Source organism: Triticum aestivum, chromosome 2D (assembly GCF_018294505.1).
Source record: "Triticum aestivum cultivar Chinese Spring chromosome 2D, IWGSC CS RefSeq v2.1, whole genome shotgun sequence".
Taxonomy (NCBI): domain Eukaryota; kingdom Viridiplantae; phylum Streptophyta; class Magnoliopsida; order Poales; family Poaceae; genus Triticum; species Triticum aestivum.
In genome coordinates, this window is record NC_057799.1 from 48,001,948 (window position 1) to 48,014,515 (window position 12,568).

Consider the following 12,568-nt stretch of genomic DNA (forward strand, 5'->3'; position numbering starts at 1 on the left):
TAGCAATTATAGGTCATTTGATTGACATGGTCTGATGGCTGAGATTAATTAGATATGTCTCTTTGGGTCTTTTTATATTGGTATAGATACATATATAGATATAGCTATAGATGGTATATAGATATAGTTTGTACCTTTGGGTTCTCATCAATCAATAGAAAAAAGAGTACCTGGGGTTGTTTGGTGGAAACTCTCATGGGCCACATTTCGCTTGCCATGGCACACTCTTCCGCCAAACAGGCCTGCTAATGACACACACGGAAGAAAACCTCTAGGCATTACGGCCCAAATACTCAAGATAGCCGTTTTTGACCTGACCGAGATTTTCCGCAGCGAGCGGGAAAAATATTTAAGCTCCCAGAGCAACTTTCTCCCCCTCACGGAAAAGCCATTCGAAATTCCAAATCGAACTCCCAACCCCGAAGCCAGTGCACGGGCGCGGAGCGGAGCGGAGGCCACTGCGCAGATCAGGCGACCTCCGGTTCCCCAGCCCCCATCCACCCAGATCGCCGGCGGCGGCGGCGCCTGCGCCCGACTCGCCCCCTCCTCCCCTCTCCGGCGGCCGGCGGCGGAGGACGCGGCCGGGCCCTGCGCCCACGCACGCTCGCACGGCGAGGCACAGCGGGCCCCAAGTCGAGCCGCGCGCGGATTGACTTGCCCCCAAGCCCTCAGGCCCTCCCCGCGCCTCACGTCGTCGACCTCGACTGGATTCGGCCGGCGGGGAGCTTCGCCCCGATTCGCGCGGCTCCAACAGCGGCGAATCCACCACCAGTGCACTGTGAGTTCGATTCTGCTGCTCCCCTTGGGCGTGCGGCTCGAATTCGGGTCGCGTTTGGCGCTCGACTTTTTTTCCCCCTGACTGAAGCGTGGATTTGCGGCTAGGGTTTTGCGCGCGCGACTAGCAGGAGATGGGGGTGGAGGACTACCACGTGGTCGAGCTCGTCGGGGAGGGGTCCTTCGGGAAGGTGTACAAGGGCAGGCGCAAGTACAGCCGACAGGTTCGCATCAAACCCCTCCCTCCCCTCTACCGCGCTCCGGTGGTGCCAACGGAGGAGTGATCGATTTGTCCGCGTTTTCCCCCAATATAAAGTTTTAATTCCTCCTCCTGTCTGAATTTGATGCAGACTGTCGCCATGAAGTTTATTCTTAAGCATGGGAAGAGCGACAAGGACATCCACAACCTAAGGCAGGAGATCGAGGCAAGTGCTCTGCTGCTGCTAGTTTTTTCTAATTCAGATCAACATCCGTAGAGATTCAGGTTTCCTGCCTGTGGCAATTTATCTGTGCCTTCAAATCACATCCTTGCTTGGGGATGTCACATCACAAATTCACAATTGCTAGTTTGTTTGAAGATGTAAGGGTAATCTCAAACTTCCTTCAATTGCATGTTTTGGTGTGGGGGGGCTTCCAGTTCGTCATGGGGGATGGGCGCAACTTGAGAGTCATGATGATACCCGTTGCTCAATCTAAACTTAAGGCATGCAACACCTTAAAAAATTCCAAGTCTTGCAGTCATTTATTTGTTTATTAGTCTGCTGTGTGAGTCAGAGATGTATGATGTATCATGTACAGAACAAGCGGTAACCATATAGCTAGAAGCTTACAATAGTTTGCCACATAGTTGTATTTGTTAGCTCGCTATGGTGTATTCTCACTGTACCATCTCAATGGTTGTTCTCGTCAAAATTTCTGTAGATTCTGAGGAAGCTCAAACATGAGAATATAATTGAAATGATCGATGCTTTTGAAACCCCTCAGGAGTTTTGTGTCGTCACAGAGTTTGCCCAGGTACACAAGTACTTTTTTCTAATCACATTGTGCTTTCTCACCAATGATTGGTTTGAATGGATTTGGGTTGGCCAAATTTCAGTACTAATGGGACAGTGCCTGTTTCAGGGAGAGCTATTTGAGGTGCTCGAGGATGATAAATGCCTTCCAGAAGAGCAAGTTCAAGCTATTGCTAAGCAGCTGGTACACACTCAACGTTATCTTGTTCCTTATGCACAATACCAGTCTAGAACCCATTTGCCTTCATGCTTTGAGCTTGTGCCTTCGTTTCAGGTAAAAGCACTCCATTACTTGCACTCCAATCGTATTATCCATCGGGATATGAAACCCCAGAACATCCTTATCGGGAAAGGATCTATTGTGAAGGTATATACTATTTCACATCTGTGTACAGTTAATAGTTTTGGACCAGCCAGAGAAGTATTTTTGATTTAGGCATAAGCACACACTTCAGTTACAAGAACTTCTTATGATGTAAAACATTAAACACCTGTGCTGATCACAGTGTGCTTCTTTCAGTATGATGTTGGCTAGTTGTGTCTTTTTATGCTTCTAAAAAGAAGTATTTATCTCAGTAACTACAATCCTTACATCAAAGACCTAACTGATGACATAGGACAAATTCAATTACTGTCATTTATGACACTTTCTACATTCTTTACTGTTCTAGTTCTAGTATTTATTATCCATAAGAGATTTAAATTATTGTGGTTGGAATTCTGATTGAGGTTTTTCCTGCCGTATTCACAGCTTTGTGATTTTGGGTTTGCTCGTGCGATGTCAGCTAATACTGTTGTGCTACGCTCTATAAAAGGTACATTTCATCTTTGCATGCTAGCTGATCTTCTTACAAAATCATTTCCTTCATGTATGCCTCTGTTGATATGTTTCATTTGTTATTGTGTAAGTATCTTTGGATTTTTTAAAATCCATTTGTCTGAACATGTTGGATTTCTAACATAAAATGTATGTTTGTGTTAGAATTAAACTTTATTGAAAATGAATTTATCCGGAGTTAGCAATAAATTTCTGATTTTACTTAATACTCCTTAGTCCCTACATTCTAGAACAGTCAATACTGTACACCATTGTAGTCGAGCATCTCCTTGTTGGTTCTTACTTAGCTTATTGTGGCATAACATGATACTTATATGGATGTTTTCCAAGTATTTCATGATGGCTTATGAGACCCCTTTGCCAGTCATCCATTTGGACCATTTCACTAAGCATGCTTCTCTCACCCACAGGAACGCCATTATATATGGCTCCAGAACTTGTGAGGGAGCAACCTTATAATCACACAGCAGATTTATGGTCCCTTGGGGTCATCTTGTATGTAAATTCTTCTTTTTTCCCCTATTGTACATTGTTATTTTGACAAATAGTCTCTTGTGTACTCTGTATTCTACTGTCGTGCTTCTTTTTGTGTGACCTACTGACCTGTATTCCATGATTTTATTCCAACAATGTGTGAGCTAGATTAGGGATAAGTGAAACAAACAAAATATAACTGTCAGTCCAGACATGCTCTGGTGCAAGTACGGTATGAAGTAAGATCGACCCCAGTTTGATTAGGGATAAGCTAATTTTGTCAGGTGATATAACATTTTGTCTACAAATTCTGAACACGGCTGGCTATGTAATTCCACCCTCATTTCTTGTATACTTTACTTTATCCAGATGGTAATACACAATTTAATCATGAATAGCTCATCTTATTGCTTTGTTGGTATGCTTAATTAGGACTTTCTGTAGCAAGTGTATGGTTCACCCTTTTTGTAAAGAATATTTTTCTTATAACCCTGCTTGCTTGCTTTGACGTACTTAACATTGTAGTGCACATGTTAAACTCTTCCACTTTGTGTCTGATAGTCTATCACTCTATTTACTCTCATCATGCTATTTTGTTTTGAATGTCAGATATGAACTATTTGTGGGTCAACCCCCCTTTTATACAAATTCAGTTTACGCACTTATACGACACATTGTCAAGGTTGGTCTGTTTACTGCTTGTTTCAAATATCTGTTCTTTGAATTTCAACATTTTTTTCACATATGCTCTATGTGTGTCATGGCAGGATCCTGTGAAATATCCAGATAATATGAGTGCAAACTTTAAGAGCTTCTTAAAGGGTTTACTAAACAAGGTCCTAACTGAATTTTTTTCCTACTAGTGCACAGTAATCGAATTTATTTATTCCTTCTTTTCTTTGCTAATGCTGTATGATGTTAGCAGTTGCCTCAAAGTAGACTAAGCTGGCCAGCATTGTTGGAGCACCCGTTTGTCAAAGATGATTCAATGGATTTAGTGGCTGTAAGTGCCTTGAATTATTTCTTCTAAGAAAATGGATTCTAGAAATAACTAGTTATATGCTCTCTCTGTAGACATATGTAGGACGTTTTTGAAGTTTAAATTAAACTGCAAAAATGTCTTACATTTGTGTACAGAAGGAGTATTTGCATACCACGGACTTACATCTGTAAGCTAATGATTTTTGGCCCCATTATTTTCTAGGACACTCAATCCACACCTTTTGAAGTGAAAAGATCTGAGGCCACGCGGAAGGCTGATGAAATTCAAACATCAAAGAACCAACCTTCTGCTGCTGAACCACCAAGTAAATGATTTTAATGCTAAACATGTTCTCAGGCTTAAGCATTTAGAGTCCTGGATGCCAACTTAAACTCATACAAATGTTTGGCAGGTAGAAATGCTGCTAACAATACAGACGGTGATCATGATAAACAAAAAAGCAGTAAAAAAGATGGCCCTACATCAACTACTGACGATCATCATGGTTCATCTCCTGGTGCTATTTCGGATGCTCCATCAGGCATGTTTTCTTCCAAACACAAGTTTAATTGTTACTAATATTTGTACTTATTATGGCAGCAGTTTTGACTTTTCTATGGACCGTATAATTAGATGTTTTTGTGAACTGAATATACCACACGCCACTAATTGCCAGCTGTTGGGTAGGGAGTTGTTCTTCAGAGTTCATGATATATTAATGGTATAATATAACTATCCTGAATGTAGTTGATCTTTCAGCCAATGATGATAAGGTAGCGGTGGACGACTAGTATTGTATTGCTAATTGGTTGGCTGACGGGCCAATGCATAGGGTACAAGGGACACATGCCTTTGAGGGAAGGACAATACTGGACTGATTTAAGTCACTTCACTAATTCTTAGTCATAGTATAGAGTTTCCTAGGAAGAGATATTATATTACTTAACTATGAATGATCTGTTCATGCAGAGTGGTAAAGTACATGACGGTACATGCGCATTCCACAAACCGCACACAGAATTCTTTCTAGCTAATTGAACATACCAATATACCATCATACTTTTTTACAATCTCTCTTTATCTCGCGTACATGCACATCCTGTAGAAGCCACATCAATCGATGTCTAATATCTCGAATAATCGGACCCCACCTGGAACGGTCACCAGTAGAAGCAATAGTGTCTTAAGGCTTAGTAACTTGTTAATGCTGTACTTTATACTTTCATTAATCATTTACAAACCTACTAACCTGCACAGACTTGTTTGTTGCATTGCAGAGCGTACAGCTTTAGATAAGCTGGAAAAAACTTCACAAACAGTGAATGGTGCTAGCAGCATTATTGGAGATAGTGCAGTCCTGTCCACTGTCCTCAGTCCCATAAAAAATTGGTTGAGCAATCCTCCAAGTTCCCCGAGGTAGATTTGTAGCTTATGCTTTCACATTTAACGTGAGCTATTCAGGTTATTGTTTTATTGTAGAAAAATGAAGAATGATAATGGCAAACTTGTAGCAATATGGTTGCTATCCACTAAATCCATACAATATCTGAAGAACAGTGTTTATACTTGTATGTGTGATTGTATGCATCCTATCTCTTCTTCATGTATTTGTTACAAATTTTGGCATCATTTTAGTGGTAGGTTCCACTCTATAAGGATTTAAACTTTGGGATTGTCCACAGATTTTCTATCAAACAGATTATTTGGATGAGGATATCACACTGTATAACTGACAATTACTCATTCAGAATAAAAATCACTAGCTGTACTGTATTTTTTTATTAGATCAGCTGTACTGTGTCTGATTTATTGTCTTTCTAACTACAATTTATGCTTTGTCAACTTTGCAGGGAACTGCATATTGATGGTGCAAATCAGTCTCTCAGAATTGTTAAAAATCTAATTGAAGCTGGGTCTTATCAGTCTTGTGCAGCACTTGATGACATCATCTGTCTATTTCTAGAGTTTACAAGTCTCATTATCAGAATGAAGCTTTCAGGTGCTTACAGCCTTGCAGTGAAGGTATTCACACCAGACATCTTGCAGATTCATATTCACTTGAAATATTATTGACTTTGCCATGTGAAATAGAAGTGCTACCCAAGGAAAACTCCTCGTTCTTTTGACATATATATGAAGAGCATGCTATGCTAATATTAATTTTGAAAATGTACATGTAACCGTTACTAGCTATAGACAGGGGTGCGTGGAAGCTTGCTATCCATGTGCCAGAACCATGAGTTGGTCACGAGATCTTATGGGTTTCACCTCTAGCCTACCTCAACTTGTTTGGGACTAAAGGCTTTGTTGTTGTTGTTGTTGTTGTACATGTAACGGTTGAGATGTATTTTATGATATAATTGACATTGTTAAACAATGCTTCTCTTGGCAGTGTCTAGCTATAGCACGGAAGCTACTTGATACAAGTGAAGGTGCTGTGCTAAATTCTTATGGCAGACACTGGTCCTCTCTGTGTGATCTTTATTCACAGGTCACCCTTTGCCACTCACTTCAGGCTCTATTGTCTGATTTTTTTTTCCTTTTGTCTTGACTAGCTAAGAGTTTTGATCTGCAGATTCTGGCTTCCACTGTTGATCCATCTGGAAGAATATCTCGCGAGTCAACTGCATGTCTTGCTCTGATGTTATCCAGGGTTATCTCTGTGTTGAAAGCGAGCATCTCCTCTGAGAGTCCAAATCCAGTTGAAGAAAGTCTCGTCAACATTATAGATCATGCAAGAAAGTCACAGCTACTAGAACTCTTGTGTGAGTGTCTGATAGCTTCAGGTTCAGACATAATATCAGGTTCTACAAACATGGTACCGGCAGCATGTGAGGCATGCAAGGCCATCTGGTATCTCGCTCATGCTGTTGACATTGTGTCCCTTGGTGCACACAATTTTTCATTTCCATTAGCTAGCTCATGGCGACAAGGTCACTCAAAGTTGGATGGTAAAATGCAAGAGCAAGATTCATTACCAGATTCAAACTCCAGCAGTTTGATAAACATATTTGTCAAATCATTTCTGGCTTCACGGCCAATGCAGATTGCAGTTTACCACTGCTTGCATAATGGTTTAGAGTCAGCTATTCATGCTTCTCTTCAGGTAATTCTTTCATGCTTGGGCAAATAAGTCTCTCCATATGATTCTTTTGAGTACGATCAGTTATCCTTTTTGTAGCCCTAGTGGAATGTTAATAATATAGGGTGAATATTTCGGTTCTAACTCAAACACAATTTGTTCTTCACCTCTTTGCACTGTTTCCAGTTAACTACAACTTTGTACCCCATTGCTCTCTGATTTCATCAACTCGCGGGCAAACTCACTAGCAGCCTCACCTGCCGTTTTTATCTCATATAATTCCACTACGCTACATTCTGAGACTTCAGATTCTGTACTTCTGGTTATCTTCTTGTACATCGAGTAACAATGAAATCAATATGAGCCTGGCTTTCCATTAAAGAAAGTACATTTAGTATATTCACATTGATGGAGGTTATACTCTGCTGCTATATTTTTAGTTAATGCAATATACCCAAATTATAGAAATTAATAAGCTTAAGGTTGTCAGTTGATTATCTCTTTTACACCAAGAACTATTGATGGTTGAGCTTATTATATTTTTGTACATTGAAAGTGTAACTTAACTCCCAACTTATGACAGTTGAGTTTATTATATTCTAAATGTTGCTTTTCAGCTCATTGCTAGGGCCTGCCTGCTGAATCTGTCTTTCTGTGCTATTATGTGTGGTCCAATGAATTCATCACCGGAGGCCAATGAAATAGAATATGGTGGAGATGGGACAATTGTATCTGATATGTTTTCACTGCTGTCGCTGTGTGGCTCATATTTGAACAAGGAGTCGAAGCAGAACAGTAATCAGAAATGCAAACTGTCCAATCCTCATGCCCTTGTAGTGCACTGTTGTCTTGCATTGGCAACAATAGCAGCGTGTCTAAAGTCGGAGGGGAAATCTTCAGCATCAATTATTTTAACAAGTTCCCACAAGAAACAGCGGTCCCGGCTTTCTGTTCTTGCGCACCTCTCTTCAGCCGATGATACAGTGAAGAGTTGCCTGCAGCCACACTGTGCAGCTGCAACACTTGCACTGTCAACGCTTATTTCACTTGAAAATGGAGGGCAAACCAGATCTTCCCTATGTGAAACTGCCCTTGCTTTGTTTCCCCGTATGGCAACACTGCACACATTGCTGAAGCTTTGGCTATCTGATGGAAGTGAGGAACTTTGCAGATATAATGCTGGTTTACTGAATCTGTTTGGCCTTCGTGATGGGAGTATCGGGCTGTTGGAAACTAGATTGAAATGGGGTGGACCATTGGCTGTCGAGCAAGCCTGCTCAGTTGGTATCCCACAGCTCCTAATTCGTTTGCTTACCGATGGTTTCTCAAGGGAGCCTTCTGATGGGAAAGAAGTTTTAACACACCGCAGTGGATTATCACCGTTGGGAGTTGCCTGGACTCTTTCAGCTTTATCTCAATGCCTTCCTGGTGGCGTTTTCCGTGAAATTTTGTATAAAAGGGAACATCTAAAGCTGTTGACTGACATGCTGTCTGATATGCACCTCAAGGTTTTGGCAGCTTGGACTGGTCTTGGTGGTGGGAAAAAGGGAGTGCGGGAACTGATAAATTCAGTTGTTGATATTTTGGCATTTCCATTTGTCGCAGTGCAGAGTTCTCCAAACATGCCATCAACATCAGCATCCATCAATAGTGGTTTTCTCCTCAACATTGGATCACCTGGGGGAAGAATTGGTACTGAGAACAAGGAAATGCTCAAAACTATAGAGCATAATATGCCTCAATACTTTCAAGTTCTCCTAGAGGTCTGACTAACTAACTTTGAACTTGTTCTTATTCATAAGTACTCATTTCCATAACCTTTCTCCTCCCTTTCCTTTTCAGGTTGGTGTTCCTGGTTGTATACTTCGCTGTCTTGATAATCTCAATATGGAAGACATATCAAGGCCCTTGGCCATTGTGGCCAAAATGGTGGGCTACCGTCCACTTGCGTTGCAGCTTCTAAGAGAAGGTCTTCTCAATCCTTCTAGAGTAGCAAAGCTACTCAAAGGTCCTCTTGCCAAGGAGACTTTGCTCGACTTCCTCATGATAATTTCTGATCTTGCACGCATGTCAAAGGTTTGTCTTTTGTTGGCCTCTTTGCACATGTCTTGGTTGCACAAAGAAGTCACGTTGAGATATCAAAACTTTGTTGGATATGCATAGTGACACGAGTTATGCTATTGCCTCAGGACTTCTATGAGCCCATCAACAAGGCAGGCATGGTTGAATATTTGAAGAACTTTCTATCAAATGAGGACCCCGATATAAGAGCAAAAGCTTGCAGTGCCATTGGCAACATGTGCCGACACAGTCCCTACTTCTATGGTCCATTTGTAAGACATGATTTAGTTATCTATTTATTTGCAGATTAAAATTTTATGGAAGGGATATTTAACCTTGTTATCTGGGAACAGGCAGCAAATAAGGTGATTGAGCTTGTAGTTGACAGGTGTTCTGACCCTGACAAGCGGACGCGGAAGTTTGCATGTTTTGCTGTAAGTTTGTAAACTGGCTTCTGATTGTTGTATTTTTATCTTCATACTGAGATGATAATCCTCAATCCTGTTAATGTTTTCGTGATTGATTTTGGAACCTAATTTAGCTGTTGCTATTTCAGGTAGGCAATGCTGCTTATCACAATGACAAGCTGTATGAAGAACTCAGACGATCTATACCTCAGCTCACAAAGCTACTTCTTGCTCCCGAGGAAGATAAAACCAAAGGCAATGCTGCAGGGGCCCTGAGTAATCTAGTCAGGAACTCTGACGTACTCTGTGGAGACATTGTATCCCAAGGCGCAATTCAGGTTTGCCACCCCTTGCGTACTGCTCATGATTCATGTTCTGCCATGTCATGTCTTCCGATCCTTGCATTTTTTACTTTTAGCGTAAAGGAGGGAAACCGACATCCATACTTCATAGATTCTTTTTCTTGATATATGGTGAAGCTACTAAACAGCAATGCCTTTTGGTGCTCGGGCTCCATGAAGCCAGTTTTGTCTTGAAAAATTCAGAAAAAATGATTCAATGTTTCAAAAATACCGAACAAAATTCCACAGTATCATATGGATTTATACTGCATGTGTGCAAATATTCATGAAGAAATACATTGACACGCAAGCTACACAAAAAAAGACAGATTGGTGATTTTGAAAATAGTGAACAGTGTCTGCACACACTCTGCACTATAAAAACAGACGATTTTCACTTTTTTGTGTAGCTTGCGAGTCAATGTATTTTCTCATGAAATTTTACTTGAAATGTGATTTTTGAATGTTTCAAAGCAAAGGGCTCCATGGAGGCTGAGCAAAACGCTTCACTCAGCTACTAATGGGCTATAACCGCATAAGTCAATTATTGTCATCTCAGTGTTAGCAAAAGTATCAAGTCTGCTATTGCTTCATTCCATCGAGTTCTACTATATTCTGACATCATTTTTAAGAAGTTAGATGGATCAGATACATATTTAAAAATTGGAATATATGTATTCGAGTTCTACTATATTCTGACCATCATTTCTAATGCTTTGGTCGTCTATTCAGTGGTAAATTGCCGATTCTTAATTTCTTTGTGATACTCATCAGACACTCTCATCCCTCGACTTATTCATGTGCAGGCCCTACTGAAGATGGTCAGCAGCTACTCCGCGGTTGCTCTGAGCCCCAGCAGAAAGGATGCTCTGACCGAATCCCCACTAAGAATCGTGCTCTTCGCGCTGCGCAAGATGTGCGATCACACCGTGTGCAGGCTCTTCCTGCGGTCATCCGAGCTGCTCCCCATCATCGTGCACCTCAGGCAGTCGCCTGACCAAACGATCTCCGAGTACGCCTCCGCCATCGCTAGTAAAGCGAACCAAGCTTGACGAGTTTCGCCTGGCAGGCGCACCGCGAGGGGGTCCTGTTCTGTAACGTAGCAGTCGTTCAGTTTTGCTGAACAATTCTGCAATCCATTCTGTTTCTGGAATTGTAACTTATTAGAACAGTATCACGGGCCGGCGTACCGAGTTGTTCCATGTATGTAAGATCTCCGCTCTTTTGCCATGTATATGTACATATATGCAGCACCAAATCGGTTCAGAGAAAGAGTCTCTAATCACATGCCATTTTTTATTTTTATAAACAAGATCACATTCGTTTGCAGCTGCACGAGTCGATTGGCGTCAGAAGAGCCAGTGAGGCACCTTCCTCGGCAGCACGCGCTCTTCGATCGTCTTCAAGCTGGGCTTCCATGGCCCGCTGCGCGTCAGCTCCTGGCTCAGGAACTCCGGCTGCTGGTCACCGAGCCCGCCCAGCAACGGCGCCGCCTCGCCCCGCTGCTCCTGTGCGCTGGCCGGCATCGACCGGCACCGCGCAAGCAGCCGCGACGTCGTGAGCGCTCGCCGGGCCTCGTCGGCGGAGACCCTGCCCCGGGTGGCCGGGAGCACGACGTACACCCCGGCACCGTCCAGCAGGTGGTCGGCCGGCAGCGCGGCGACCTTGGCCCCTCCGCCGGACGCCGCGAGGCGCGCGTCCACCACGAAGTGGCGCGGGTGCTCCACCATGAGCTCGGCCACGGACACGGTCTCGCCGCCCAAAGCCCGGACGCTCCCGTCGGGCAGCACGATCTTGCCGCCGCCCGCGCTCGCCGACACCAGGTTGCCCATGGCGGCGGCGGCTCCTGCGAATTGTGGCTGATGTCGTCTGGCCGAGGGAGGAAGAGTGGAAGGCGACGGCGGGTATAAAAACGCTGGCGGTTGCGAGGTTCGGTTGGCGTGGATCCGGCGAGAGGTTTTTAAAACCATCGAGGGTTCGGTGTGAACCTGATCTATCGACGGGAGCGAGCCACAGCTGCTCCGCTACCTCCAACGTCAATGGCTGGACGGTCACGGCGCGGCGCCGGGACAACGCCGGCGGCACGGTGACCCATACACCGTGCGTCTCACGATATATGCTAGTCCTACGTCTGTTCTTCCGTTATACTCGCCGTTTGGTCAGGCGAGTGTGCTGACGCGATATTAGTAGAAAGAAAAAAATCGCGTGGAGTAGGAACAGAGATCTTCGGTCACTCGCATTCTTTACGATCCACACGACTCACTTTCACTGGATCGTGTTCGTTCATGCTTGCAGTTGTGGCCACAGGACAGAACAGATCCAGAAGATAAAATATCTAAAATACTGGTTTCTAGATAAAATCACTATTTGCCGCAAAAAATAAGAAGATAAAATCACTATACAAAATTATCTAGCATAACTGCATAAGACGTCGCACCATCGACAAGCCCACTGCACTTCAGCCACTTCTTCGTCTTCTTGATCTCATCCAACTATCGGAAACAAGCACCGCGGTTGCTGGCGATAGATGTTGGAGGGATGTCAATCGGGTCCCGTTTAATCCCGTTTAAAGTCCACTTATGATATGATAGTTCAA

At 43.1% G+C, this 12,568-nt stretch overlaps 2 protein-coding genes across 2 annotated transcripts; one reads left to right on the top strand and one right to left on the bottom strand.

Moving 5' to 3' along the window:
• The first annotated feature begins 379 nt into the window (after positions 1-379).
• On the top strand, positions 380-11,244 carry LOC123051460 (serine/threonine-protein kinase TIO). Its single transcript, XM_044474325.1, has 23 exons — positions 380-778; positions 883-998; positions 1,125-1,199; positions 1,696-1,788; positions 1,897-1,971; positions 2,062-2,154; positions 2,539-2,602; positions 3,036-3,120; positions 3,709-3,781; positions 3,867-3,935; positions 4,025-4,102; positions 4,304-4,406; positions 4,494-4,622; positions 5,359-5,497; positions 5,932-6,103; positions 6,474-6,572; positions 6,657-7,187; positions 7,781-8,926; positions 9,006-9,239; positions 9,353-9,496; positions 9,578-9,658; positions 9,781-9,969; positions 10,779-11,244. Exons 2-23 carry the CDS (start codon positions 909-911, stop codon positions 11,022-11,024), a joined length of 4,008 nt encoding a protein of 1,335 aa, XP_044330260.1. The 5' UTR covers positions 380-778; positions 883-908; the 3' UTR covers positions 11,025-11,244.
• On the bottom strand, positions 11,160-11,804 carry LOC123051461 (uncharacterized). Its single transcript, XM_044474326.1, has one exon. The coding sequence runs from the start codon at positions 11,802-11,804 to the stop codon at positions 11,322-11,324; it is 483 nt and encodes a 160-aa protein (XP_044330261.1). The 3' UTR covers positions 11,160-11,321.
• Positions 11,805-12,568: the final 764 nt, after the last annotated feature.

What these genes read in the sequence shown, in the direction of transcription:
- LOC123051461 (XM_044474326.1), bottom strand. Translation starts at nt 11,804, where the DNA reads ATGGGCAACCTGGTGTCGGCGAGCGCGGGCGGCGGCAAGATCGTGCTG.
- LOC123051460 (XM_044474325.1), top strand. Translation starts at nt 909, where the DNA reads ATGGGGGTGGAGGACTACCACGTGGTCGAGCTCGTCGGGGAGGGGTCC. An exon ending in TAAAGGGTTTACTAAACAAG is followed by an intron (nt 3,936 to 4,024) that starts GTCCTAACTGAA and finishes TGATGTTAGCAG; the next exon opens with TTGCCTCAAAGTAGACTAAG. An exon ending in TGTGTGATCTTTATTCACAG is followed by an intron (nt 6,573 to 6,656) that starts GTCACCCTTTGC and finishes TTTGATCTGCAG; the next exon opens with ATTCTGGCTTCCACTGTTGA.